Source organism: Phacochoerus africanus, chromosome 8, assembly GCF_016906955.1.
Source record: "Phacochoerus africanus isolate WHEZ1 chromosome 8, ROS_Pafr_v1, whole genome shotgun sequence".
In the NCBI taxonomy this organism is placed as follows: domain Eukaryota; kingdom Metazoa; phylum Chordata; class Mammalia; order Artiodactyla; family Suidae; genus Phacochoerus; species Phacochoerus africanus.
The window spans coordinates 91,996,019-92,023,232 of record NC_062551.1 but is presented as its reverse complement, the minus strand read 5'-3'; the positions used below and the strand labels follow the sequence as shown (position 1 = coordinate 92,023,232).

Here is a 27,214-nt window from a genome sequence, read left to right as displayed (position 1 = left end):
ACCAATTGTATTCCTTACTCACAATTGCTTTCTTTACTAGTAAATGCCTGGGTACCTGTCGCCCCTGTCCCTATAAGTGCCCTGGGTTTATGCCACACATGCACACCAGGCCTTAGGACCCTGACCTTGACGGTAAGGCGCTGTTAGCCCCAGGGTACCCAAGTGTGCCTGAGCTGGGCTGTGGAGTTCGTGTCTGTCACTGAGTTCCTGTGAGTCCTTCTGAGCGGGACAGTGAGGCCAATTGGGAGGGGTTTGGGCTTGGGAGCCGGCCCACCCGGCCCCTCACTGGCACACAGCTGGATTCCAGGATCCTGAACCCCTTCTGGGCCCCTTCTGCCGTCTATTTCTCCAGCGCGGGGGCCGGCGTCCGAAGGAGACACTCTCCCCCCTTCACCCCCGCCCGCCATCCGCTGGATAAAAATAGCCGCGCGCAAGCCTTGGGAACGGTAATGGGAGCCACATGTTGGCCAGATGTGCCCGGGAGCCACTGCCCGGAATGCGGAGGCCGGGAGCGCCAGCCCCGCCCCGCCGTACAGGCCCCGCCCCGCACGGACCAGGCAGGCGCGGCGCGCACACAGGGCAGTTTATTTTCTTGCGTTTCCCAAAGTCATGTGGAAGGACGTGGGTGGCCGGAGCCAGACTTCGCTCCAGGTCCCGCTGTAGTCTCTCCCGGGTCCACCCTCAATGCGTCTGCGTCTGCGCGTGGAGGGAGCCTCGAGTCCGGGACTCCTGGGTCCTCTGCTTCATCTGCACCTAGTGGAGAGGGCGTCAGGGAAGGGCCGGCCTCCTCTGCCCCCGTCCCGCCGTCCCGCCAGGCGGGGGATCCGCGCCCGGCCCACCTCCAGCAACTGGCGCTTTTCCCTCTCGCTCTTCAGCTCCTCCCAGATGTCGGTCAGCTGCTTTCTGCGGATGCGGACAGAGGGGAAGGGAAGGGGTGGGCTGCGCAGGCCTAGAGCCCCCGCCCCTCTCCTTCCCGTCCCCCTCCCCACTTACTCCATCTGCAGCCCCATCTGCTCCAGCGACCTCCTTAAAGCCTCCACCTCGTCCTTTAGCCTCATCACGTCGTCTCTGTCACGTTTACTGTCTGTGAGATTTTGCAGGACCCAGGTGTGGAGGGTGGGAGTCACTTGGGGCGTGATGGCTTGTGGGGTCTGTCAGCCGGGGTTACCTCTTCAGGGGACCTCTCTTCTTTGAGAGTTCCCTCCTTTTGGGGGGCAGCCTCATACTTCGCTGATGGCTCCTCCAGGAAGGTGGTAGCCTCTTCCCGGATGTGGGCCTTCTCAAGGGCTGCCATGGATCCTTGCTTGGACTGGGATTCCGACTGGAGAGGGGAACTGTCCCCCTTATCCAGGGGATGCTTCACTCCGGAGAGGGGGCGCTCCTCTGGTATGTGGATCTCCTCTGGGGATTGAGCCTCACTGGCCTCAAGAGACCTGGCATTTGGCAGGGCTTCCTCCAGAGAGAAGTGTTGGAACTGAGAGTTGTCTCCAGTGGAAGCCTCTTCAGAGGACGCCTGCATCGGGGTCAAGACCTTTCCTAGGGTGGGGGCTTCATCCCCAGGAGGGGCCATCTTTGGACCAGGGGCTTCATCTTCCGATGGGACTTCTGGGACCTGGGCCTCATGCACAGAAAAGACCCTGTCTGGGTTGGGGGCCTTGTCCTCCAGAGTTGGGGTCTCCTCTAGGGTAGGGAACTTATCTAGAGTTAAGGTTTCCTCTGGAGTGGGGGCCTTTTCCTCCAGAGTTGGGGTCTCCTCTAGGGTAGGGAACTTATCTGGAGTTAAGGTTTCCTCTGGAGTGGGGACCTTATCCAGAGACAGGGTCTTCTCTGGGCTGAGGACCTTATCCGGAGATGGAATCTTCTCTGGGCTGAGGGCCTTCTTTGGTGTTGGGGTTTTATTCACATGAGGAGCCTTTGCAAGGCTGATCTGCTCTTCTTTCTGTGGTGATGGGGTGAGGTCTCAGCCAAGGCCTGGGTACCTTGATGGTTTGAATCTGCTTCCCCTTGGCCTGGAATCCTTCACCCTCACACACCACGCCCCTGGGAAGCAGACTCTGCCCAGGATCCCTGCCCTCCCAAGTCTGGGCCTCTCACCTGACTGGCTGCAGAGCGTTGCTGGGAAGCCTGGGTTTTGGATCGCTTTCTGCCAGGGAGGCTTGGACACTTACTCAGGAAGCTGCTTCTGGAGCCTGTAGAGCAGACCCTCAGCAGCCCTTGGACCCCAAGCCTCTCCCCATCATTGTCCCTCAGCACAGCCACCCCCAGCCTCCCGCCACTGCAGGAAGGCATCAAGACTTACTGGAGGTTGGGGAGGGGCGCTTCTGGCTGTCTCTGCTGGATGTCCGAGATGGCCTGGAACATGTCCCCATCAGAGCCGGGGGTGGGGGCAGGGAGAAGCATTCCCTTTGTACCCTCCTCCTTCCCCCTCCCACTCCCTGCTCCTTACTTGGCTTTGCTGGGCCCAGCGGCGCTTGTCGCTAGCTTCTTGACTGGAGGGATGGCTGTTGTAGGAATCACCTTTTTGGGTTCCTTAATAGGAGCTGGAGGGGAGAGGGGAGTGAGGCCTTCATTCATTCACTTATCGATTCACCAAGAGTCACTGGCGCCATCCTGGGCTGTGCACAGGGAACTAGTGACAGGAGATGAATCATATTTGACTCTGCGTCCTCAGAGCTCTAGGGACGCTGGCCACCCTCATGCCACAGAAGCACAGAGGATGTGGCGGCACCCCCAAAGAGGTGTCAGGAAAGCCTCTGGGGGGATGGCTCCAAATCCATGCTCTTCTGAAGCCTTGTTCTGGGCTTAATGCCCACAGCTGGTTCAGACTCTTCTCCTTCCTGGACCATGACAACAGCTTTCCCTCTTCTCATCCGCCCTCCCTCCTCTATCACATCTACTCCCTACGAGATCTCACCCAGTCTTAGTGGGTTTAATTATCATCAGGAAGCCAACACCTCCTAAATGTTCACCTCTAGCCCCTTCCAGACTCATGCCCAATGGCCCTCTCAGTCTCTCCCCTTAGCATCACCAGAATGAATCTCTTGCTTCCCAACCTCTTTGCCCCTGGAAACTGCTCCTTCCCCAGTTCTCCCCACCTCACCCACTCACTCAGATGACAGAGTAAGGAGCCCTCCTTGACCCATTTATTCCCTTATGCTGCATATCCAAACCATCACAAAGTCCTATCCCCTCTATGGAGTTCCCACGATGGCTCAGCAGTAACGAACCTGACAAGTATCCATGAGGACACGGGTTTGATCCTGGGCCCCTCCCAGTGGGTTAAGGATCTGGCATAGGCTGGCAGCTGCAGCTCCGATTCAACCCCTAGCCCGGAAACTTGCATATGCCATGGGTGCGGCCCCGCACCCCCAAAAAAGAAGTCCTGTCTGCTCTAAACACATCCTGAATCTAGCCACTTGTCACCACCTCCACCACTAAGTTTTCTAAGTCAAGCCACACCATCTTCACTGGGACTGTTGCGACAGCCTCCAACCTGGGCTTGGGCTGCTCCCACCCTGCCTGTGCTGTGCAAGCAGACATAAACAAGAGAAGTAAATTATGTTAGCGTGCCAGAGATTTATTAGTACTACTGAGGAAGAACAAGCAGAAGAAGGTCTAATTTTAAATGGGGGCTCAGAGAAGGCCAGGCTGAGAAGGTGACATCAGTGCAAGCACCTGAGGGCAGTCACACAGAGTGACATTCCATATCCACGGACACACTGACAGTCACTCTGGCACATGCACACATCCTGAAATTGACTCACCCATTAGCACACACAGAGACCAAAAAAACCCAAAAAACAAAACCAACCTCTGTACTGTGAGTGGCGGTGGGTGAGAGCATGGATCCTACAGCCAAAAAGCAGGCTTGGAATTCGGCTCTATTAGCCAGTTGTGTGAGAAAAGGGATGGTACCTTAACCTCTCTGTGCTCCTTGTCTGCATCCATAAAACATGGATAACGAGTACAGACACATTGTGTAGCTGTTGTGAGGTTTAAGGGACTTAATCCCTGTGAGGTGCTTAGAAGAGTGTCTGGCGTATAGTCAAGGCTCAGTAAATGCTAACTTTGACGCCTGCTGCTGGTCGTTTGGCTGACTAGGTGCTCCCACTACAGAGCAATTATCTCGCTTAGGATACAATTGTGAAGCATGTTGGACACACAAGAGGGAGGAGAGGGGCCACAAAAAAGAAGGAACTGGGGCCAGAAAGAAAGTGAGGGGGCAGCACTATTTTGTGGTTCCTGAGCTTGGGGCCTGTGATGAACAGCAGGTGCCCTGGGTTCTGCTCCCTTGGTCACCACAGGCCCAAAGCGTGGGAGCCAGAAGGCAGTGCGAGCCTTATACCACTTTCTGCCAGAGGGCTCCAGGGGTCTCTGGTGGTTGGTGCCCTCTGGCTACTGGCAGGAGTAAAAGCAAGTCTTCTCCAGAAGATGTTTCCCCTAAAACTCCCACAGACTGAGATCATAAAACACACAAGAAAGCAGGCCACTGAGAGACGGAGTCAGCAGATGCCACACACAGTAGATACTGGCAGTTCCGGGTAGGGAATGCAGCATAGCTAGGTAGAACATATTGGAAGAAATCAAGGATGACCATGTCACAAAGGGACCGTCAGGAATAAACACGCAGATATGGGGGGAGAAAAAAAAAAGCACGCTATTAGAGACGAAACAGAGCAGACTTGAAACAAAATGCAATGTATTAAGTTAAACAGCAGGTTTAGACAACATAGCCAAAAATGAGTTCCTTCTGTGGCGTAGTGGGTTAAGTACCTGAATGCATTGGCTTGGGTTGCTGAGGAGGTTTGGGGATCGATCCCCAGCCCAACACAGTGGGTTAAAGGAGGCAGTGTTGCCACAGCTACAGCATAGGTTGTAGCTGCAACTCAGATACAACCCCTGGCCCAAGAACTTCCAAATGCTGTGAGTGCAGCCAAAAAAAAAAAAAGATAAATACACATAAGAGTTCCTGCAACTGAAGTGAATCCCATTAGGAACCATGAAGGTTCGGGTTCGATCCTTGGCCTCACTCAGTGAGTTAAGGATCTGGTGTTGCTGTGAGCTGTGGTGTAGGTCGAAGACTCTGCTTGGATCTGGCATTGCTGTGGCTGTGGTGTAGGCCAACAGATACAGCTCCAATTAGACCCGTGGCCTGGGAACCTCCATATGCCGCAGGTGCAGCCCTAAAAAGACAAAAAAAACCGAACAAACAAATATAGCCAAAAAAGCTAGAGAGAGAATTAGTGAAACTAGAAGTAGAGTGAGACAAGGAGCAAATAATTTGAAAGCCATGTTTTGTCTTGTTTTTTTTTTTGCTTTTTAGGGCCACACCTGTGGCATATGAAAGTTCCCAGGCGAGGGGTCTAATCGGAGCTACAGCTGCTGGCCTGTGCCACAGTCACAGCAATGCCAGATCCCAGCCATGTCTGCGACCTCCACCACTGCTCACGGCAATGCTGGATCCTTAACCCACTGAGCAAGGCCAGGGATTGAACCTGCAACCTCATGGTTCCTAGTCAGATTCGTTTCCGCTGCGCCACGATGGGAACTCCTTAAAGCCATGTTAAAAGGAAAGGAATAGATAACAAAACTGGGGTTTGACTATGGCTGAGTGAGGTGGTAGGTAAATCCTTTCCCTATGCAATAACTATAAAGATGGATAAAAATGATGAAACAGGAGTTCCCATTGTGACACAGTGGAAATGAATCCGACTAGGATCCATGAGGATGCGGGTTCAATCCCTGGCCTCGCTCAGTGGGTTAAGGATCTAGCGTTGCCATGAGCTGTGGTGTAGGTCGCAGATGCGGCTGGGATCTGGCAGTAGGCCGGCAGCAACAGCTCTGATTAGGCCCCTAGCCTGGGAACCTCCATATGCCACAGGTGTGGCCCTAAAAAAGAAACACACACACACACACACACACACACACACACACAAAGACACCATCAAGAAAGTGAAAAGACAATCCAAAGAATGAGGAAGAAAGAAATACTTGCAAATCATATATCTGATTATGGGCTTTTATCTAGAAAATATAAAGGACTCCTAAAACCCAATAAAAAATGGGCAAGGACCCAAATAGATACTTCTTCAGAAGATATACAAATAGCCAATAAATACATGAAAAGATGCTCAACAACATAAACTATAAAAGAAATACAAAGCCAAGCCACAATGAGATAGCACTTCATATCCACCAGTATAATTACGGTCAAATGACAAATAAGTGTTGGTGTGAATATGTAGAAACTGGAGCCCTCATGCACTATTAATGGGAATAAAAAATGGTGCAACCACCCTGGAAAATAGTCTAGCAGTTCTTCCCAAAGTTAAACACAGAGTTATCGTATCACCTAGCAATTTCTTTCATAGGTATGTGCCCAAGAGAAATGGAAACATGTCCACATAGACTTGTACGTGAAAGTTTATAACCAAAAAGTAGAAATAACCCAACTGTCCACCAGCTAATGAGTGGATAAAAAGTGATACAATGGAATATTATTGGGCAATAAAAAGGAACGAAGTACAAAACATACCACAAAAATGGATGAACCCTGAAAACATTATGCAAGGTGAAAGAAGCCCATTAAAGAGATCATATATTGGAGTTCCCATCGTGGCACAGCAGAAACGAATCTGACTAGTATCCATGTCCATGAGGATTCAATCCCTGACCTTGCTCAGTAGGTCAGTGATCCAGCATTGCCCTGAGCTGTGGTGTAGGTTGCAAATGCGGCTCAGATCCAGCATTGCTATGGCTGTGGTGTAGGCCTGCAGCTGCAGCTGATCCAACCCCATACGTGAGTGTGGCCCTAAAAGGCAAAAAGAAAAAAGAAAAAAAAAAAAAAGGAAAAAGAACAAGAGTTCTCTTGTGGCACAGCAGTTAATGACCCAGCACTGTCACTACAGCAGCCTGGGTTGCTACTGTAGCATGGGTTCAGTCCCTGGCCTGGAAACTTCCACATGCCACGGGAATGGCCAAAAGAAAAAGAAGAACAAACAAAATCTAAAGTCAGCAGAGGGAAGGAGATAAGATAATAAACATCAGAGAGGAAATAAAATAGAGATTAAAAAAAAACAATAGAAAATATCAATAAAACCAAGAGCAGGGTCTTAGAAAGGATAAACAAAATTGATAATCTTTGGCCAGGCACACCAAGAAGAAAAGGGAGAGAACACAAATAAACAAAATAAAGGAACACAACAGAAGCAGGAGCAGGCAGGAAGGTTCTGGGAAATGCAGCTGCTGGCTGCCTCCCCAGGACACTTTCGGGTGTCTGCCAGGCAATGGAGGGCTGATTGGAAAGGAGGAAAAGGAGCCTGGGGTGGGGTGGCAGTGGAAAAATCACAACCAGAGGAAACAAACAAGGTGTGCTCTGGAGGCAGAAACGCACAGGGAGAAGGCAAAAGGTGAGCCAGCCCACTCCAGGGCACACAGGCAGTCAGCCTGGGTGGGAGGAAGATGGACAATGTGGGACCAAAGGAGATGGGTGAAAATGATGATGGACCAGCAATAGTTCCATAAAGCTCTCTGGGGAGGGTTGCGGGGGACAAGGTTCAACTGTACAGGGAGAGAAGCGAAATTCACAGGCCCCAGAGGACATGGCAGTGAGGAAGTCTGGAAGAAGGGGGGGGCCACACAGAGAAAAAAGGAGCATTTGTTAGGAAGGTGGGAAAATAAAATGGAGTAGAAATAAATAATAAATAAATAAAATTAACAAAATAAGACATGAGAGGAGAAATCACAATTGCTAGCGCAGAAGCACAAACAAACCACAAGAGTATATTATGAACAACTATATTCTCAGAAATTCGACAACCTAGAAGAAATGGACAACCTTCTAGACGCATAAAACACATCAAAAGGGAATCAAGAAGAAACAGATAACTTGAAAGCAGACTGATCACTAGAGTAAAACGGTATCTGTAAAAATAATATAAATAAAGTACAAACTCCCTACAAACAAAAGTTCAGGGCCAGATGGCTTCACAGCAAATTCCACCAAAGACGGAAAGAAGAATTTATACTGATCCTTCTCAAACTCTTCCAAAAATTTTAAGAGGAAAAACACTCCCAAAGACATTCTGTGAAGCCACCATTACCCTGATACCCAAACCAAAGATACTACCAAAAAAGAAAATTACAGGCCAATATATTTGAAGAATATAGATGCAAAAATTCTCAACAAAATATTAGCAAACCAAATCCAACAGCATATTTTAAAAGATCATAAGAAATCCCATCATGGCTCAGTGGGAAGGAATCTGACTAATATCCATGAGAACACAGGTTTGACCCCCGGCCTCACTCAGTGGGTTAAGGATCCAGTGTTGCCGTGAGCTGTGGTGTAGGTCTCAGACGTGGCTTGGATCTGGTGTTGCTGTGGCTGTGGTATAGGCCAGCGGTTGCAGCTCTGATTCAACCCCTAGCCTGGGAATCTCCATATGCCGCGGGTGCAGCCACCCCCCAAAAAGATTATACATCACGACCAAGCTGGATTCATCCCAGGGTCAAAAGGATGGCTCAACATATGCAAATCCATCAATGAGATATACCACACCAACAAAAGAGAAGAAAAAACTGCATGATCATCTCAATAGGCGCAGAAAAAGCATTCAATAAAATTCAACATCCATTCATGATGAAAACTCTTACCAAAGTGGGTATAAAGGGAACATATCGTAACATAATAAAAGCAATTTATGATAAACTCACAGCCAATATAATGCTCAATGGTGAAAAGCTGAAAGCCTTCCCTGCTAAAATGCGGGAACAAGACACGGCTGCCCACTCTCACTGCTTCTCTCTCTCTCTTTCTCTCTCTCTCTTTTTTTTTTTTTTTGGCCTTTTTTAAGGGCCACATCCATGGCATATGGAGGTTCCCAGGCTAGGGGTCCAATCAGAGCTACAGCTGCCGGCCTATGCCACAGCCACGCCGGATCCTTAACCCACTGAGTGAGGCCAGGGATCAATACTCACAACCTCATGATTCCTAGTCAGATTCGTTTCTGCTGCACCCACAACAGGAATTGCCACCACTTCTCTTAAACATAGTATTGGAAATCCTAGCCTCAACTATCAGACAAAAAAATAAATAAAAGGTATCCAAATTGGTAGGAAAGAATTAAAACTGTCCTTATATGCAGATGAACATGATACTACATATAAAAATTCTTAAACACTCCATACAAAAACTACTAAACTGATAAATTCGTCAAGGCAGCAGGATATAAAGATTAACATATAGAAATTTGTTGCATTTCTTTGCACTAATCATGAAATATCAGAAGGGAATGTCAACAAAACAATCCCTTTTAAAATCACATCAAAAGGAAGTTCTGGAGCTCCCATCGTGGCGCAGTGGTTAACGAATCCGACTAGGAACCATGGTGTTGCGGGTTTGGTCCCTGCCCTTGCTCAGTGGTTAAGGATCCGGCGTTGCCGTGAGCTGTGGTGTAGGTTGCAGACGCGGCTCGGGATCCCGCGTTTGCTGTGGCTCTGGCGTAGGCTGGCAGCTACAGCTCCAATTCCACCCCTAGCCTGTGAACCTCCATATGCCGCGGGAGTGGCCCAAGAAGTGGCAAAAAGACAAAAAAGACAAAAAAAAAAAAAAGGAAGTTCCTTTTGTGGTACAGCAGGTTAAGGATCTGACATTGCCTCAGCTATGGCACAGGCTGCAACTGTGGTGCAGGTTCAATCCCTGGCCTGGGAACTTCCACGTGCCATGAGTGCAGCAAAAAAATAAAAATAAATATAAAATAAAATCACATTAAAAAATACTTAGGAAATAACCTGACCAAGAAGGTGAAAGATTGTTATGCTAAGAACTATAAAACATTAATAAAGGAAATTGAGATGATTCAAAGAAACAGAAAGATAATCCATGCTCCTGGATTAGAAGAAAATGCTATTGTTAACATGGCACACAACCCACAGCAATCTACAGGTTTAATGTCATCCCTGTCAAATCATCCATGATATTTTTCACAGAACTAGAAGAAATAATCCTAAAATTTATACAGAACCAGAAAAGACCCAGAATTGCCAAAGCAATCCTTAGGAAGAAGAACAAAGCAGGAGGCATAACCCTCCCAGAATTCAGACTATACTACAAAACTTAAGTAATCAAAACAGCATGGTATTAGCACAAAAAAAGGACATATGGATCAATGGAACAGAATAGAAGCCCAGAGATAAACCATACAACCTATGGATAATTAATCTTAGACCAAAGGAGACATAAATATGCGATGGAGAAAAGACAGTCTCTTCAGCAAGTGGGAGCTGGAAAAGCTGGGCAGATGCACGTAAATCAATGAACACTCACACACACCATACATAAAAATAAACTCAAAATGGCTTAGACTTAAATGGGACCTAATCAAACTTCCAAGCTTTTACACAGCAAAGGAAACAATAAAAAAAATGAAAGACAATCCATGGACTGGGAGAAAATATTTGCAAAAGATGCAACCAACAAGGGCTTAATTTCCAAATGTATAAGCAGTTCATAAAACTCAACACACACACACAAAACAACCCAATCAAAAAATGGGCAGAAGATCTAAATAGACATTTCTCTAAAGAAGACATAGGATGGCAATAGGCACATGAAAATATGCTCATCATCGGAGTTCCCATATAGCTCAGCAGTAATGAACCCACCTAGTATCCATAAGGATGCTGGTTTGATCCCTGGCCTTGCTCAGTGGGTTAAGGATCCGGCGTTGCTGTGGAGCTGTGGTGTAGGTCACAGACATGGCTCTGATCCCACATGGTTGGGACATATAGAGAACAGACTTGTGGTTGCCAAGGGGGAGAGGGTGAAGGAGGGAAAGATTGGGAGTCTACGATTAGCAGATGCAACCTAGTAACATACAGGATGAATCAATAGCAAAGTTCTACTGTACACTCCAGGGAACCATTTTCAATATTGTGATAAACCACAATGGGAAAAGAATATGAAAAAGAGGTGTTCCCTGGTGACTTAGTGGTTAGGGATTTGGTGTTGTCATTGCTACGGTTAGGGTTTGATCCCTGGCCTGGGAAGTTCCAGATGCTGCAGGTGTGGCTGAAATTTTTTTTTTGTCTTTTTGCCTTTTCTTGAGCCGCTCCCGCAGCATATGGAGGTTCACAGGCCAAGGGTCTAATCGGAGGTGTAGCCACCAGTCTACGCCAGAGCCACAGCAATGCAGGATCCGAGCCACGTCTGCAACCTACACCACAGCTCACAGCAACGCTGGATTGTTAACCCACTGAGCAAGGCCAGGGATTGAACCCACAATCTCACGGTTTCTAGTCAGATTCGTTAACCACTGCGCCACGACAGGAACTCCAAAATTTTTTTTAATTAAGAACTCCTGTTCATCCTGCTGTATAGCACTAGGAACTATATCTAGTCACTTAAGATGGAGGATGATAATGTGAGAAAAAGAATGTGTATGTGTAACTGGGTCACTTTGCTGTACAGTAGAAAATTGACAGAACACTATAAACCAGCTATGATGGAAAAATAAAAATCATTAAAAAATGATTCTGGTATACAAAAAAAAAAAAAAAAACTCCTGTTCATCAAAAAATATCATTTAAAAAAAAGTGGGAGTTCCCATTGTGGCTCAGTGAGTTAAGGAACTGACATAGTCTCCATGAGGATGCAGGTTTAATCTCTGGCCTTGATCAATGGGTTAAAGATCTGGTGTCATTGCAAGCTGCGGGTGTAAGTCACAGATGACGTTCTGGCATTGCGTGGCTGTGGCTTAGGCCCCAGCTGCAGCTCCAATTTGACACCTAGCCTGGGAACTTCCGTATGATGCAGGTGTGGCCATAAAAAGAAAAAAGAAAAGCCACAGACTGAGGGAACATATCTATCACCCGTATTCAGAATATATAAAGAACTCCTATAAATTATTACTAACCAGGGAAATAGATGAAGTCCACAATGAGATGCTCTTTCGTATTAGATTCACAAAAATAATGAAATCGGACGATGCCAAGTGTGGAAGAGGATTTGGATCAGTACGATCTCTCAAACACTGATGCTGGAGCAGTAACATATACCATCGCTTTGGAAACTAACACGACTATCTCAGAAAAGTTGAACATTCACAATCTAGTAGTGCCACTCCTAGAATTATATCCTAGAGAAACACTTTACCTGCACACCTGCAGACAGAAAGAGGGATGTTTATGGCAGCATTATTTGTAATAGTAAGGACCAGAAACAATGAAAATGTCCAACACAGGGAGTTCCCGTCGCGGCTCAGCTGAAACGAATCTGACTAGCATCCATGAGGACGCAGGTTTGATTCCTGGCCTCCCTCAGTGGGTTAAGGATCCAGTGTTGCCATGAGCTGTGGTGTAGGTCCCAGACGAGGCTCAGACCTGGCGTTGCTGTGACTGTGATGTAGGTCAGCGTCTATAGCTCCAACTTGACCCCTAGCCGGGGAAGCTTCATGTGCCACGGTTGCGGCCTTAAAAAAAAAAAAAAACCAAAAAAAAACCCAAACAAACTGAAAACCCACCCAAAAACAAAAATGTCCAACCCATCAGGAAGAGACAAGATAAACTGTGGTAATTTCCCACAAAGAATAATATACAGCAGAGAAAATAAATGAGTGACATCTACATACAGCAAGGATGAATCTTAGAAACATAAGGTTGATGGGAAACAGCAAGTCCCAAACGACTATAAATAAAAATAAATTAAGGAGTTCCCGTTGTGGCGCAGTGGTTAACGAATCTGGCTAGGAACCATGAGGTTGCGGGTTCGATCCCTGGCCTTGCTCAGTGCGTTAAGGATCCAGCATTGCCATGAGCCGAGGTATAGGTTGAAGACTCAGCTTGGATCCCGTGTTGCTGTGGCTCTGGTGTAGGCCAGCGGCTACAGCTCCGATTCTACCCCTAGCCTGGGAACCTATATGCCGCAAGAGTGGCCCAAGAAATGGCAAAAAGACTAAATAAATAAATAAATTAAGTGATACACTGGTTAGGCACATACATAAATGAGTACACTTCAAAGGAATTACTCAAAATTCAAGGTAGTAGTTAGAAGTTACCTTTGGTGTGGGGAAAGTAGCAAACAGAGGGAAAGAGGAAGAGCCCATGAACTACTTGCAATGTTCTAGATTTCTGAGTTTGGGTGCAGACTGTTGTTCATGAGTAGTTTTGTTTGGTATGGTTTTTTCTTTTTTGGCTGCCCTGCAGCATATGGAATGCCTGGGCCAGGGGACAAATCAGAGCCATAGTTGTGCCCTATGCCACAGCTTCGGCAAAGCTGGATCCTTTAACACACTGCCCTGGGCCAGTGTCCCATGCTGCAGAGACACCACCGATCTCATTGAACCACAGCAGGAACTCCCATTAGTAAGTTTTAAAACACCTATGTTTTTGAACTATGCAAAATATTACAGTAAAAGGTAAATTAAAGACACATTCCCCATATAAAGTAACACATGGGCGTTCCCGTCGTGGCACAGTGGTTAACGAATCTGACTAGGAACCACGAGGTTGCGGGTTCGATCCCTGGCCTTGCTCAGTGGGTTAAAGGATCCGATGTTGCTGTGAGCTGTGGTGTAGGTCGCAGACGCAGCTCGGATCTGGCGTTGCTGTGGCTCTGGCGTAGGCCGGTGGCTACAGCTCTGATTTGACCCCTAGCCTGGGAACCGCCATATGCCATAGGAGTGGCCCTAGAAATGGCAAAAAGACAAAATAAATAAATAAATAAATAAGTAACACATGAACAGAACTATTCATTGACACACTTAATACATACATGATCCATCACACAGTCTCAGTCCCAGACATATGGATCCATACATTTCTTTCAAAATAGAACAAATCTTTTTTTTTTTTTTTGCTATTTAGGACTGCAGCCAGGGCATATGGAGGTTCCCAGGCTAGGGGTCAAATCGGAGCTACAGCTGCCGGCCTACACCACAGCCACAGCAACACAGGATCCGAGCCTGGTCTGTGACCTACAACACAGTTCACAGCAACGCCGGATTCTTGACCCACTGATCGAGGCCCGGGATCAAACCCGCATCCTCATGGATCCTAGTCGGGTTTGCTAAATGCTGAGCCACCTTGGGAACTCCCAAAATAGAACAAATCTAAACACATTCTTTCATGAGAATGACAGTCACATTCCCAAGACAGAAGAACAGGAACATTTTAACACACACACAGTGACACATTCCTAACACTGACCCACATACATTCTTACTAGTCCCTTCACCCATAGGGAGGTAACTCCTAAGGGGGTACATCGACCACTGGGGAGCTATGGGTGTTTATGGGCAACTGGACTGGTGGGTCTCCCACAGAGCAACCCTCCCAACCCCAGGCTTCCCAGACACCCACCTGATTCCCGGGATACCACTTTCCGTGGGGCCAGCTTCTTAATCTGTGCGGAGAACAAGTGTCAGAACCTGAAGAGAAGCCCTCATATTTCTAGGCCACCCTCATTTGCAGGTGGCCTTCCAGCCCTGTCCAGTGAGTGCCACGACCTCCAAGTCTGTCCAGAGTAGCCTGCCCCTTGCCACCTGAGTGCCTGGCTCCGTACTCACCGGGGGTGGTGGGAGCACAAAGTTATCTGGGAAGAGTCCTCTTCTGCCTTGAGACTCTCCTTCCCACCAGCCCTTATCCTCTGTGGTCTGGAGAGAAAGATGCCATAGGGAGGGAAGCTAGAGCCCCAAGTTCTGTCCTCAGGTCCACCTTTCTCAAAACCCCCAGCCCCTCGCCCTCCCTCCACCTTTCGCACCTTCCTCAGTACTTTCACCTCGTCCCCCCTCCGCAGTGCCAACTCATCTGGGGCCTCGGGATGGTAGTCAAACAGGACCCTGTAAGTCTCAGGATGGGAGACTGAGGGGAGGTCAGTTCCCTGAAGCCAAAGCCCCTCCCCAAATAAGTCATCGGCTCCCTCCTCCATCAGCTTAGCTGCGTTTCTCCCCCCTCCCCCCAAGTCAGGCTGGCTTGGGGGAGGGGATACTGTGGACCCTTCAGCTGGGTGCTCACCTGTCCGCAGGTAGTCCGGAGGGCTGTCATAGGTCAAGCTGCTCAACTAAGGGGGGCAGGGGGAGGAACAAGATGAGCCTCCAATCCCCCTAAGGGGAACTTACCACTTCTTTGCCCACTACACCCAGTTTACCTTGGGAGGCTGTTGGGGGCCAAGGCTGATTGAAGTCATGTCTGGGTTAACAAGGCCTGGTGAGGGATAGTGAGGTTAGGGGGGTGCTAATCCAGTTTAGATCATGGGAGAGGTCAAAGGGGTCATGGGGCAGGACATGCGGATCACAGGCTCAGGCCACTGGGAAAGGTCATTGGAGACTGTCGAGTCTGATCACAGGGGTTCACGGGGTCACAGGTTCCAGGTCTCACTTGGGGGCCCACTGTCCAGCAACTCCACAAAGTTGGATGGGAAGGCTCCCAGCTGCCCGTTCTTCTTCCCCAGCCACCAGCCGTCCTCAATCTGGGGAGAGGGTAGGACGCAGGGGCATCTGGTTCTGCCCCAAGGGTCTCCCTGGGACTCTTACATCTTGGTTCACCCCAGTTCTGCCCAACGACCCCTCTCCTCCCTTGTTCCCCCACTTTCCCATTCTGCGCTCCTCACCACTCCCATCACCCATACCATACTGCACCCACGTCCCCTCACCCAGAGACTTGCTCCATGATCTTCCAAACCCTCTCATCACCTATCCGCTCACCTCCTTTATGACTTCCACAATCTCCCCAGTTTGCAGCTTCAGCTCGTCCGCCTGCTCCGGGCTGTAGTTGAAACTCACTTTGCACCATCTTGGGGGGCCTGGAAATTTGGTGGGGTGACCTGGGGTCGGAAAGGCAGGCTGCTTGAGCCTTCAGCCCCAGACAGCAGAGCTGGGGGAGGGGCGGGCGGCGAGCGCTACCCAGGTACCTCCAGGCCCCGCCCCAGGGCGGAGCATTGTACTTGAGAGCCAATCACGGACCGCAGAGCGGCCGAGCGGCCCCGCCCCAGACAAGGCGAGCTGTGGGCACTTAGGCGCCACGGCTACGCGTGCCTGCCCACCGGCCCCAGCGCTCACCTCGGCGGCGGGCACAGCGTGGTCTCGGCACCTCCCCGGAACAGCGCAGAGTCTCTGGGATTTCCTGCGGAAGAGCGCACCGAAAGGGGGGCTCTCAGCTCCCGGGGGGCGCGTGCTGAGGTCCGCCCCCCGCCCCCCACACCCCTCGCCCGACCTCTAGCCCGGCCTCACCTGCACCAGGCACTCGGGGAAGAGGCCACAATGGCCCCCCAGGTCTCCACGCAGCCATCCCCGTGCCGGGCCCTTGCACACCTGCCGGACCACGTCCCCGGGCGCCAGGCTCAACTCGTCGTCCTTCTGCGCGCGGTATCCGGCCAGGACCAGCACCTCTGCGGGAGGAAGGAGGATGGCGCGGAGACCGGCTCAGAAGGGCCCAGGCTGGCAGACTGGCCGTAGCGCGAGTTCCAGGCCCCGTATGGAGAACGGGATGAGGGTGTCGTTTTTATCGCCATTTCCACGCGGTTGCATAGAGGAGCCACCCCCAAACCCTCTGCACGTACCCATGGCTTCCGGGGCGCCTTCCAGAGCCCAGCAAGGACGGCGTGGTCCGCTCGCAGCCGAGTACTGGGTCCGGGACGGTTGGGACAAGCCGCGAGATTGTGAAGCCAAGGAGGCGGAGACGCGAGCCGATAGGTCGGACTCCAGGTGCAAGGAGTAGGTGTGGGAGAGGGGGCGGCCTGGCTCAGCAGGTTCGGCCCCCAGCCCGGGCCTGAGGACTCCAGGGTCTCTGGCCAGTGCCGGAGCCACAGCTCCCCCATATGTTCGTTTGTCTATAGTCACCTGAATTTCAGTCCTGCCACCTCCCCCTCTCCTTTTCCCAGCCTTGGCCCTGAGGGTTCGTCCCACCCTTAGCCCAGAGCCTTCCCTGGCCTACCCTCACCCAGCTGGCAAGATTTTAGCTGCAGGAGAAAGGTGGGTGGGGCCCCCCAGCAGGCAGCAACCGCTCTTTCTAAGGCGGGTCCTGGGCGGCGAGGGTGGTTGCTTTGGTCTGCACAGAGCTCTCGCCAACTTTCTCAGGGAGGCATATTCCTCCCAGGACTCCCTTCACGGGAAGACGAAAAAAGCGCAATCACTCTTTCCTCAGGTGACAGGGACTTAGTTTGGTTTCAGAGTACACCTCCGGATTCTCAGTGGGGGGAGGCAGGAAGAAAGGAACTTCAGGAACTTTCAAGGTTCTTGCTTTCTTAGCTAAGGCCAGAGCTGGCAAAGCCTCGTGCCAGTCCCCTGTGGGCTAGGCTTTCAGGCCCTCTTCCTGCTCAGTGGTGAACACAGAAGGCCCAGCTTGTTATCAGCACCTCTTGAGCTCTGCCCCACCACTGTCAAAGTCCTTGCTTATGACACCAGACTGAAAAAATGCTGCTCTCCCAGGGTGTCCAAGGTACAGGATATGAACCAAAACCATTGGAATGGGAAATGAGGAACACGGGAGGCTGAGGCTCCTCCTAGAACTGAGTGTGGGGCTGAGCAACAGCCTAGGTGCCACCCGCACAGACATTTTGTCTCTCAGGTTCCCTGAAGCTCCCCCCAACCCCCCTCTGCCACACACACACACACACTCCCAGGGTGACAATGACCACAGCCCATTTACATCTGCCACTTCATTTATTTTTTTATTTGCAGGAGGAGTTGAAACAAATTTTAAGGGCATTTTTTCATTTTCTTCCCTAAACATGAATCATTCAAGTAAAACCAACTTAACTATAGAAATGTAGCAAAGTAAGGGGAAAGTAGCGCAACAACCCAAGAGGCAAAGGTCGAGGGGGGAAGAGGTGGGTGCAGTCCGCATATTACATATGCATAAATGCCATATGATTCACCTGCTCAGGACCGCCTCCCCAGAAGGCAAGCACAAGGACCCATTGTAAGATGATGTTTCCCCCCCAAACATCTGAGAATGTTTCAACTTAAAGCTTAAGGTTAAAAAAAAAAGGAAAAGAAAAAAAACAAAACAAAAAACCCCCACAAACCACCCAGCCATAACCACCTTCCTTAATCAATCATAGGAGTTTCTTTTCATTTATAAAAAGATTAATAAAAAATATTGAAAAAATTATCTTCTCATCTTATATTTGTAAAGATAATAGAAGTCAGAAGTTTCTTAGAAAACAGACCAGAAACTGCCATCCAGTTTCCACCCCTGTTGCTGAGAGGATCAGCAGGACTAGAAAGTTTGGGATATTGGAGCTGCTGGTGGAGAAGGGGAAGCCCAGCCCAGAAGAAATCAGAAAATATGGGGGGGGGGTGCACATAGGGTGTGGTTAGGAGCACACCACGTGATACATGGCTGCGCAGAAAAGGGGAACACAAGGTGGTCAGAAAGGCCTTGAACTCCTCCTCGACATACAAAACCGATTTTTTACAAAGATCCAAGCAGTTTGGTCCCAAACTGAGGTGAACACTTCAATGTTTATTCACATGCTTTTGTTTTCTCTTTAAGAATCAAAGTCGCCCAAATTAAATCTTTCTGCTAATGTTTCTACATATGCCTAAAAAAAAAGAGAAGGGCTTTTAAAAAATCAAGGGAGAAGAGATTGAAAATCATCAAATTAGTCCTTTTAGCTCCAAATGAAATGAAATGAAGAATAAAACTGTTGGTTTCTAATAGGGAATAAACCAAAATCCAAGTATCACTCTGCCCTCCCTACCCAGCCCCCACCCCACACACCAACAACAAATGAGAAACACACAGCTAAAGCCCCACATGGTGTGTTCTGCTCAAGAGCTGGGCCTGACCCCAGGCCCCACGGCCAGCTGCCTCTGTCCAGTGGGACACAGCGCCAGGGATGCTTTCGGCTGTAGTAGGATTTTACATGGCTGGTGGGGGGGGGGGGGCGGGTAGGGGTGGGATTTTCAGAATCTTCTTGAGGCTCCTCTGTCTAGCTCCTCACCAGCCATCTTCCCAGCGCCTCTCTCCCTTGGGCAGGGGCTCCCATCAAGAGTGGCCTCTACTCAGTTGTGGGCTGCAAATTGTCCTTCTCCTCTCGGTTCTCTGTCCCACTCTCGTCATCTTCGATCTCTCCTTCCTCCCCACTGAACTTGTCGTGGGCCCATTTGGGGCTGGTGCTGGATTTCCGAAACATGAACCGGCCCCGGCCCCGGGGAAAGGCTCCTCGGCCCCGGCCCCGGCTCACCCACTTCTCACTGCCTTCGCCTTCACGGTCGTCATGCTGGAGGAAAGAAAACTGCTGTCAGCGCCAGAGTGAAGAAGAGTTGCCAGAACCCTCTCCTCTGCACCCACCCAAATGTGACTTTCTCAAAGAAACTTACATAGGCCTTGTCCTCCTTCCCTGTCCCCCACTCCAAAAAGGCTACTGATCCGGATCTAAGAGAATATTCAATTGGGTTCCTTGAATTCTAAAGTAGCAGCTTAGGCATTATAATGATGACATCTTCACCCCGCTCTCAAAGACCTTTTCCTGCATTATCTCATTTACTCCTCACATCTACCCTACCATTATCACCTCCACTAGGCAAAAAAGAGCCTGAGGAACTTTAACTCAGTATGTAGTACACCGCCTCTCAAGGGGTGGGCTTGAGAAAGCAAATCAGCCCCAAACGTGAAACAGGGTATCTGATCTGGGTCGTCAAGCAGCTAACAGAGGAAGCAACACAGAATACAGAGGGGGGCCCATTTGGGGCTGGTGCTCCCCAGTCCTACCTCCCGCAGCCAAGAACAGGCAGTGAAAGTGCGACCAAGGGCATGATCTGCTCCTGGTCTCAGGCTAGTTAGCAGCAAAAGCAGGACCTGAACCCAGCCTCCCATCTTGTATCTGCCCTCTTAAGTTTTATGCAAGGAGGCAGGGTGAGAGTAGAAAAACCACAACCTACAACTCAAACAATCCCTGCTCTGATGATCTCATGAGAGAGAAGGCAGGATCTAATGAAAGAATGAATGAGGAAGCATTCTGAAAAGTCACTGTTAACTTGTCAGCCCCATGGCTTCAAAGAGTCTAAACCATCCACCTATACAAGTAGTGCCTTAGGCGCCCAACAGGTTAGCTCAGCTAAAAGGCTAGCTGCTTGTTCATAAGCCTAAATGAATCAGGCTGGCAATGCTCCTTCCAGTGGCAGACAGGGGCAGGGAAATGGGCTTTGTATGGCCTTTAATCCTTTCCCTAGACAGCCCCACTCCAGTATCTATCCCAGCTCAGCCATTTCCCTGGATGGCGGTTCAAGGTTCCTCTGAGAGGCTCAAAGTAGCTCCCAGAAGCCCTAGAAAAGTGAAGCCACGAACAGTGATTTACAAATCAACCTGTTTCCTAGCTTCCAGTTTCCATGCCAGTCCTCCTCAAGGGTAAAGAGAGACTCAGCTGCCAAGTTTACCTTGGCTATAACACCAAGTCACATCTGCTTGGATCTGAGCCTACTGCTAACACAGTACGGCCAAGAGAGCTCACTCACTGGCCAGGTAACTCAGCCTCAGAAGAGCCATAACCTGAGAGGGAGAGGCTCAGAAGGTGCCCAGTACCCGAGAATGACCAACAGCTTAGAAGAAGAGAAGCCCCAGCGGTGTTTCATTTTGGAGACAGGTCCCTTTCCTCAAAAAAACATCCTGAGCAGTCTTTCTTGTCAATCTCCTGCGGGGGAGTGACAGGGAGGGGCTGCAGCCTCAGGGGAAGGTTATGATATCTTGGGTAAAGGCTGGAGGGAGGCTGGAGTTAGGGCGAGTGAGCAATAAAACGACTTCACAGACGAAAAAAGGCAAGAGCAACCTTTCCTGCTTATGCTGGAATCCAGAAACATCTTAGATAACACTTTCAAGGTCAAGGACAGCCTCTCTGGGGAACACTCATCTGCCAACACTGTACTATTCCAAGCACCTATGTAGCCAGTGCAGTGCCTGCACACGTTTTAACCACAGCTTTGAAGAGACCAATTAAGGCCTCGGTATCAGCTACTGTGTGTGCCAAAGGCCCCCTTGGCCCTTTCCGGTTAGCCCCAGACACATACCAGGTAATACTTCTTGCTTTTGGGTGTGTACTCAGGGTCCCACTCCTCCTCCCGGTTTCTCTTCTGAAAATCGTTGTTGCTGCTGTTGTTGTTGTTACCAGAGTAGTTACCTCTGCCCCAGCCTCTCCCTCTGGCTCGAAATTGCTGTGGCAAAACAAGGGGTGGCGGGGACACAGGACAAAGGGACCATGTAAGGAATGGAGAAAAACAACTCCTTGCTTTCTATTCAAACACTTTTCTGGCACAAAATAGACAGCTGGTCACCTGGTTTCCAGCCATTCCCTTTCTGTACCTCTCAAGTCTGTAGCCTAGACAGAAGACGACATGGTACGGGGCCTCCTTACACACAGCAGGATGGATTCGAGATAAGTGAACTTCAGACCAGAAGCCCTAAGAGGCTTTCTGGCTAAGTGATTATAAATAGAAAAAACTGAAAATGGAAAGCCTGGGAATTGGGGAACCACGGATTCTAGAGTTTACAAACTGGGTTACTTGTATCAAGGGCAACAAAACAGATATTCTAGCACATGAGTGGAACTGGTGGAAGTAAGGGCGGAGAGAAAGGGAGAGGGTACAGGGGCTTACAAAGGTCCCTCGAGCTCTGCCTCCTCTCTCGCTTGGACCCACGAAGTCTTTGGTCCCCAGTCTTGATTTGTCAAAGCCGGTGGTACTCTCCTCTCTCTCCTCGGTCTCTTCAGTGTACTCTTCTGCTTTGTAGGAGTGGGATGACTGGGAAGAAGAGGAAGATGACCTGGATCGGTCTCGTGCTCTCCGGTGCTTCCTATGAAAACAGAAGAGCCAGAGAAATCAGTCAGCTTCTAGGGTAGGGCCCTTGGCTGGGGCTCCTGGAGAAGTAGCACAGTGCAATCAGCAGTAGGTCTATGATGAAACAACAACTCACCCCCAACTTTCCCACCCAGGGACACGCCTAGGTCTGAGCCTGGAATGAACGTGGGAAATACAGAGAAGGAGGAACAAAACACAGTCCATGGCCTCTGGTAGTTCAGTCTAATACCCAAGCACAAATCAGAAAGGCAGAAGGAAACAAACAGCGTATGTAGAGCCACAGGGTATGTGGCACTGGGACAGGCTTTATCTATTACCATCTGTCTCGGCTTTATATTAGTTTTATTTCTCCTAGGAAGAACAGTACCTGTTTTGTGAGGCTACTCTAAAGATTAAAAAAACAGTGTGCTTAAAACACTTTACACTGATGTAGAAGGCACTCAGTAAATGGCAATTAGGACTATTCAGTAGTATTTCCCCCATTTTATAGACAGGATGCTCAGGTGAGAGCTGAGCAGACCTGGATTCACACCTAGCTCTAATTATACGACTACTCCGCAAACCACCTCCCACCTTCCACTGAGCTTAAACAGATTGTGTCATTAAGCAGAGGATCTGGTGAAACTCTTCCCAGAGTTATTTCCCTTCCTGCCCTTCATCTGGGGGAAATTACAGACTAGGCAAATTACACTAATACGATGAGTCACAGTCTACGTACTGCCATGTGGTAGTGGAGGAGGGTACCAACTATGTCTAAGGTGGCAGAAAGGCCAGGCTCCCAAGAGGAGAGGAGGCCTTACAGGGAGGAGCCAGCCGAGTGCCAGTAACACATCATTACCCTCCTCCATTATGAAAAGCCCCTGGCCCCCGCCTCCTACCCCAACCCCCAAACAGTTGAGATGATCAAATATTAATTATCTGAATCCTTCTGGCTCTAACATTTACTCATAAAAAAAGGGAAATCTAAGTTACTTCCATAGGATTCTTACAACTCGAATGTTTGACTCACTGCTAGTTCAAGAAGTTTTCAAAATAACACTCCAAAAGACCCCAGATTTAAGTCCCAACACTGCCTTTTATTAGCTGTGTAACCTTGGGTGAGCCACCCTTCAGACATATGAGAAAGAGTCCTTGTATCAACTCAAGTGTGACATACAAAGAGAACAGTGACACAACTGTCATTTTTCTTCTCGCCCCAATCACAAACACTAGGGTTGCTAGAGACTTGTTCAAGGTTACAGAGCAAATCAGACAGAAAGGAATAAGCGAAAAGAATAAGGATCAGTGATTCAAGGCCAATCCTGAAATGCCTGAGGGCTCCTGCTCCCTTTCCACCAGGGGCAGCACTGTCAACTACTGTACCCCCACCTCCGTTCCCTACAGCGAATCATCAGTCCTGTATCTGTGGGAGCCCCGAAAGCTGCTAGAGCTCGTTCATGCATGAGTAACAGACTGGAAGGGAGACAAACAGAAGATCTGAGGTTTGATGTCAGTCGATACAGTGTGACCTTGGACAAATCATCCTGGGCTTATTTTTTATCTTTCAAATGGGCAAATCGGGTAGCCTACTCACTGTCCAACGTATCTCAAAGGACTATTATCAGAAAATAGGGAGTTCCCGTCATGGCTTAGCGGTTAATAAACCTGACCAGCACCCATGAGGATGCGGGATGGATCCCGGCCTCGCTCAGGGGGTTAAGGATCTGGCATTGCTGTGAGCTGTGGTGTAGGTCACAGACGCAACTTGGATCCCACGCTGTTGGCTGCGGTGTAGGCTGCGGTGATTGGACCCCTAGCCTGGGAACCTCCATATGGGGCCAGTGTGGCCCCCCCCAAAAAAGGCAATGAATATGAACGTGCTTGCCAGTTAAAGTTCATAGACAATAGAAGTGGTGTTGCTTCTTACAGAAAGGCATGAGGTTTTAACTCTGTTACCTTTTTATTTTTGTCTTTTTGCCATTTCTTGGGCCGCTCCCACGGCATATGGAGGTTTCCAGGCTAGGGGTCGAATCAGAGCTGTAGCGACTCCTAACTCTGTTACCTTTAATGAGACATGACTGAAAAGTCATGAACATTCAAAAACATAAGTAGATGGAGTTCCCGTCATGGCGCAGTGGTTAACGAATTCGACTAGGAACCATGAAGTTGCGGGTTCGGTCCCTGCCCTTGCTCAGTGGGTTAACGATCCGACGTTGCCGTGAGCTGTGGTGTAGGTTGCAGACGCAGCTCAGATCCCGCATTGCTGTGGCTCTGGTGTAGGCCGGTGGCTACAGCTCCGATTCAACCCCTAGCCTGGGAACCTCCATATGCCTCGGGAGCGGCCCAAGAAATAGCAAAAAGACAAAAAAAAAAACAAAAAAAACCATAAGTAGAAACAACAGGACCTTGGTATAAATGCCACCTTATGAAGTGCAACAGTACTTACCTTTGTTAAAAGAATATTTGGAACAACCCCTCTCTTGGAAGTGTCTGTGAAACTAGTTTAAAAGGCTTTGAGATCAACGAATTTGTCCTATCCAGTTCCACCCCGTTTCTCCGACCACTGTCATTACCTGACAACTTTGAGCCATTTCTAAAACATAACCCCCCAAGATCTGTACTGAGCAAGGACATGACAAAGAAAACGTGTCCAAAATAAATGCAAAAAGAATTCCCAATGATTCTGCACACTGTCCCTAGAGCCAAATCAACTGCCCATCATCTCCGAGTGGGGAGGCCTCCCTTGGACAAGGATTATGCTTACATTTGTGCAAAAGTTCTGCTTTCAATCCAGGGACCTTACTTGACAGTTCAAAGAAACTGCACACGTGGCTACCGTTTCTAACCCAAGTTCTTTGCCATGGAGGGTCTGCAGTACAGCCTAATGGAGGGCAGACAGAGGCCACTCAGGAGTCTGAATAAGGTGACAGACAAGGGCTCATGGATGACGTACTTCTGCTTCTTTGATCCTTTATGAGTTTTCTCCGTTTTCTCAGCTGAGCGTTCCCTCGAGTGGCTTGAGTCTCGGGAATCCACTGACTCTCTTGATTTACCTCGTTTAAGATCTCTCTCTTTATGTTTTTTACGACGTTCAATATCAAGGCGGAGATCAACGGGATCATCTTTGTATTTTCCCTCAGCCTGCCAAAAGAGACATCAAAATGAAAGTTCTTGGGATTCAGGGCTACCAACTCAACCACCCCACAAACTGGTTTCTACTCCAATGGAGTGGTGCAGAGGAAGCACCAGGAGCGCGAGGCGGCACCTCACCCGAGCTAGGCAGGGATACGAGATCTTCCATAGGAGTCATTTTATGAGGATCTCTTCAGAGCCCAAACCCGTTCTCTAAAACAATGACCGCAGCCTTCTGCAAATGCTGCGGCGCCTGTGCACACACACAGCTCACTTTGCTGTTTCCCTCTGTGGCCCAGGAATGACTGCTAGCCGACAAGTTGAGAAAGCCAAAATCAGCTCTGGAAGGTGCTGGTTAGGCTGGTTCAGGCTCAGTCACCACCGAGAGTGGAAATGCTGTTATTTCCCCTACCTTCTCTTTGGCAGCCCCCCCAGGACCTCTCCTCCTTTACAGAATCTCTTGAGTATGGAATCCAGTGACAGACAACAAGAGACTTGGGCAGCCTCTCAAAATAGTTAGTTATATTGAGAAATTTCTAAAGAGGGATTATCAAAAACCATAATGGAGAATTCATAAAGTGGAAACATCAAAGTCTATTTTTTAAAAAAAGAAAGAGAAAAATAAAAATCTTTTTTGCTAACTTCCTAGGAAGTGTAACCTATCCGGGTAAGTATACTGCAGATATAGCATGAGCCTAGCAAGGACAGCGGCCTTCTACCCCAAACTATCAGGCCAAGGGCCTTCAAACAGCTCTCGAGAAGCTCAATGGAAGCAGAGATGTAAGGTGGTTTCAGGGACGTTCTACACTAAGACTTGTCTCATGGAAGTAAAAGTTCCCTAAAAAGGAGGGAAGGAGCAGTTCACTCTGTATTAACATTTTACTTACACAAACGACTAAGCTTTCTGTTGAAAAAAAAAAATTAATTTTAATTACAGGAGTGGTAGGTATAAGCAGGTTCACTTTATCATGTGGTGGCTGTTTCTGCGATGGGGCCTCTGTACCCTTCAAAAACCAAAAAAAGAGGAAAAAACCCAGCATGGCTCCCTCAGGCGCTGCACGTAGCACCTCTAACGAGTAGGTTCTGCGGGGCAGAGAGGACGGGATTTCTCCTGATGTTTCAAAAGCTTCCATTTCACATGGTTCAGGCCAAGCTAGTGGGGACTTGGAGAAAAAGAAAAGGGGGATGGGAGCGAAGAGAGACTGTGCAAGGTTGTCTCTCATCGCATTCAACCAACAAGACATATTTATTCGGAAAACTTGAAAATTTGTACTTTTGGGAAAGGTCTCAGCAACATCGGAAGAGCTACCTTTAATTATAAATTTTCGCTGTATATGGGAATGGTGGTCAATAAATCCGAAGATTTTAAAAACCCAAATCTAGCACTTCATAGTAAGAGACTTGCATACAAGCTTTAACCTCTTAAAAACAGTGTTTACGTGCACATCATCACAAAGGTAACTGGGCTATCAACGCAATGCTTAGCTTTAGAGTAACAGTAACCAACAGATGATAGATATGGTACAATGTTAGAAAAAAATCTGCACTAACTGCTTAAAACAGTCTACGAAGTTAAGATATGAATATTTCACTCTCCTCTGACATGCATGTCTTTTGAAATCATGGTTGGAAATAGCGCATGTATATAGTTGATTTGATAATACTTACAAGCAGAAAAATATCACAAAAAGTTTCTTCTCTCATCATGGGCACTTGTTCCAAAACTCCTCTCTTTTTTTTCTCAAGCTCACCTCAATAGACTTTGGGGTCATTTACCATATTCTAACCACTTCACAAAGGTTGTTGATACATTTAATAAAAATTAACCCTTTGTAGTTCATTTTTAGAATTATGCCCATCCTTAAAAGAAAAACACAAACTTAAGTAGAGAGTAATTTAAACAAACACATTTCTGTCAAGTTCATGCCCAACGCACTCATTTTGTTGGAATTACTGATCAAAGCAACAGTTCACCTTGTAGCCAGGTTCCCGGGGACTTTTCATTTCGTCATGAGCCAAACCATGTTTTCTGAAAGTACTGGGGGAAATGTCTATCCTCCTAGAATTGAAAACACAAAAATTGTTTACCATTCCATAGTGTGACTAGAGCACTGGTAATATTTTGGTTCACAAGCTGAGTAATGGAATCATAGATATTCCCTTTTATTGTATTTCATAACTTATACGCTTATGTTGTTTGTTTATTTACTTACACTCTCTCGTAAGTGTACAAAAGCACGCACACACATGTATGCATGCACACTCCCTCCCACAATCTCAACTTCCTGAACTCAAACAGAAGAAACTTCTTA

The 27,214-nt window shown here is 48.5% G+C and overlaps 2 protein-coding genes across 4 annotated transcripts in view; both read right to left on the bottom strand.

Moving 5' to 3' along the window:
• Positions 1-566: 566 nt before the first annotated feature.
• On the bottom strand, positions 567-17,484 carry SH3D21 (SH3 domain containing 21). Its single transcript, XM_047793360.1, is given in 17 exon segments — positions 567-753; positions 840-903; positions 994-1,127; positions 1,130-1,939; positions 2,095-2,189; positions 2,300-2,352; positions 2,447-2,540; positions 14,359-14,401; positions 14,565-14,651; positions 14,759-14,859; positions 15,013-15,058; positions 15,146-15,201; positions 15,376-15,466; positions 15,702-15,820; positions 16,056-16,119; positions 16,227-16,384; positions 16,556-17,484. Coding segments are annotated over 17 exon segments (2,091 nt in total). The 5' UTR covers positions 16,560-17,484; the 3' UTR covers positions 567-681.
• Positions 17,485-17,638: 154 nt separating this feature from the next.
• The window catches only part of THRAP3 (thyroid hormone receptor associated protein 3), a 72,461-nt gene continuing 62,885 nt past the window's right edge, over positions 17,639-27,214 (bottom strand). For all 3 annotated transcript variants that reach the window (XM_047793345.1, XM_047793344.1, XM_047793341.1), the window contains 5 exons: positions 26,877-26,961; positions 24,724-24,911; positions 21,591-21,786; positions 21,006-21,149; positions 17,639-19,222 (listed from right to left, as the gene is read on the bottom strand). In XM_047793345.1, coding sequence (XP_047649301.1) covers positions 19,001-19,222; positions 21,006-21,149; positions 21,591-21,786; positions 24,724-24,911; positions 26,877-26,961 — 835 coding nt within the window. In that variant the 3' untranslated portion in view covers positions 17,639-19,000. The remainder of the gene's footprint in view (positions 19,223-21,005; positions 21,150-21,590; positions 21,787-24,723; positions 24,912-26,876; positions 26,962-27,214) is intronic.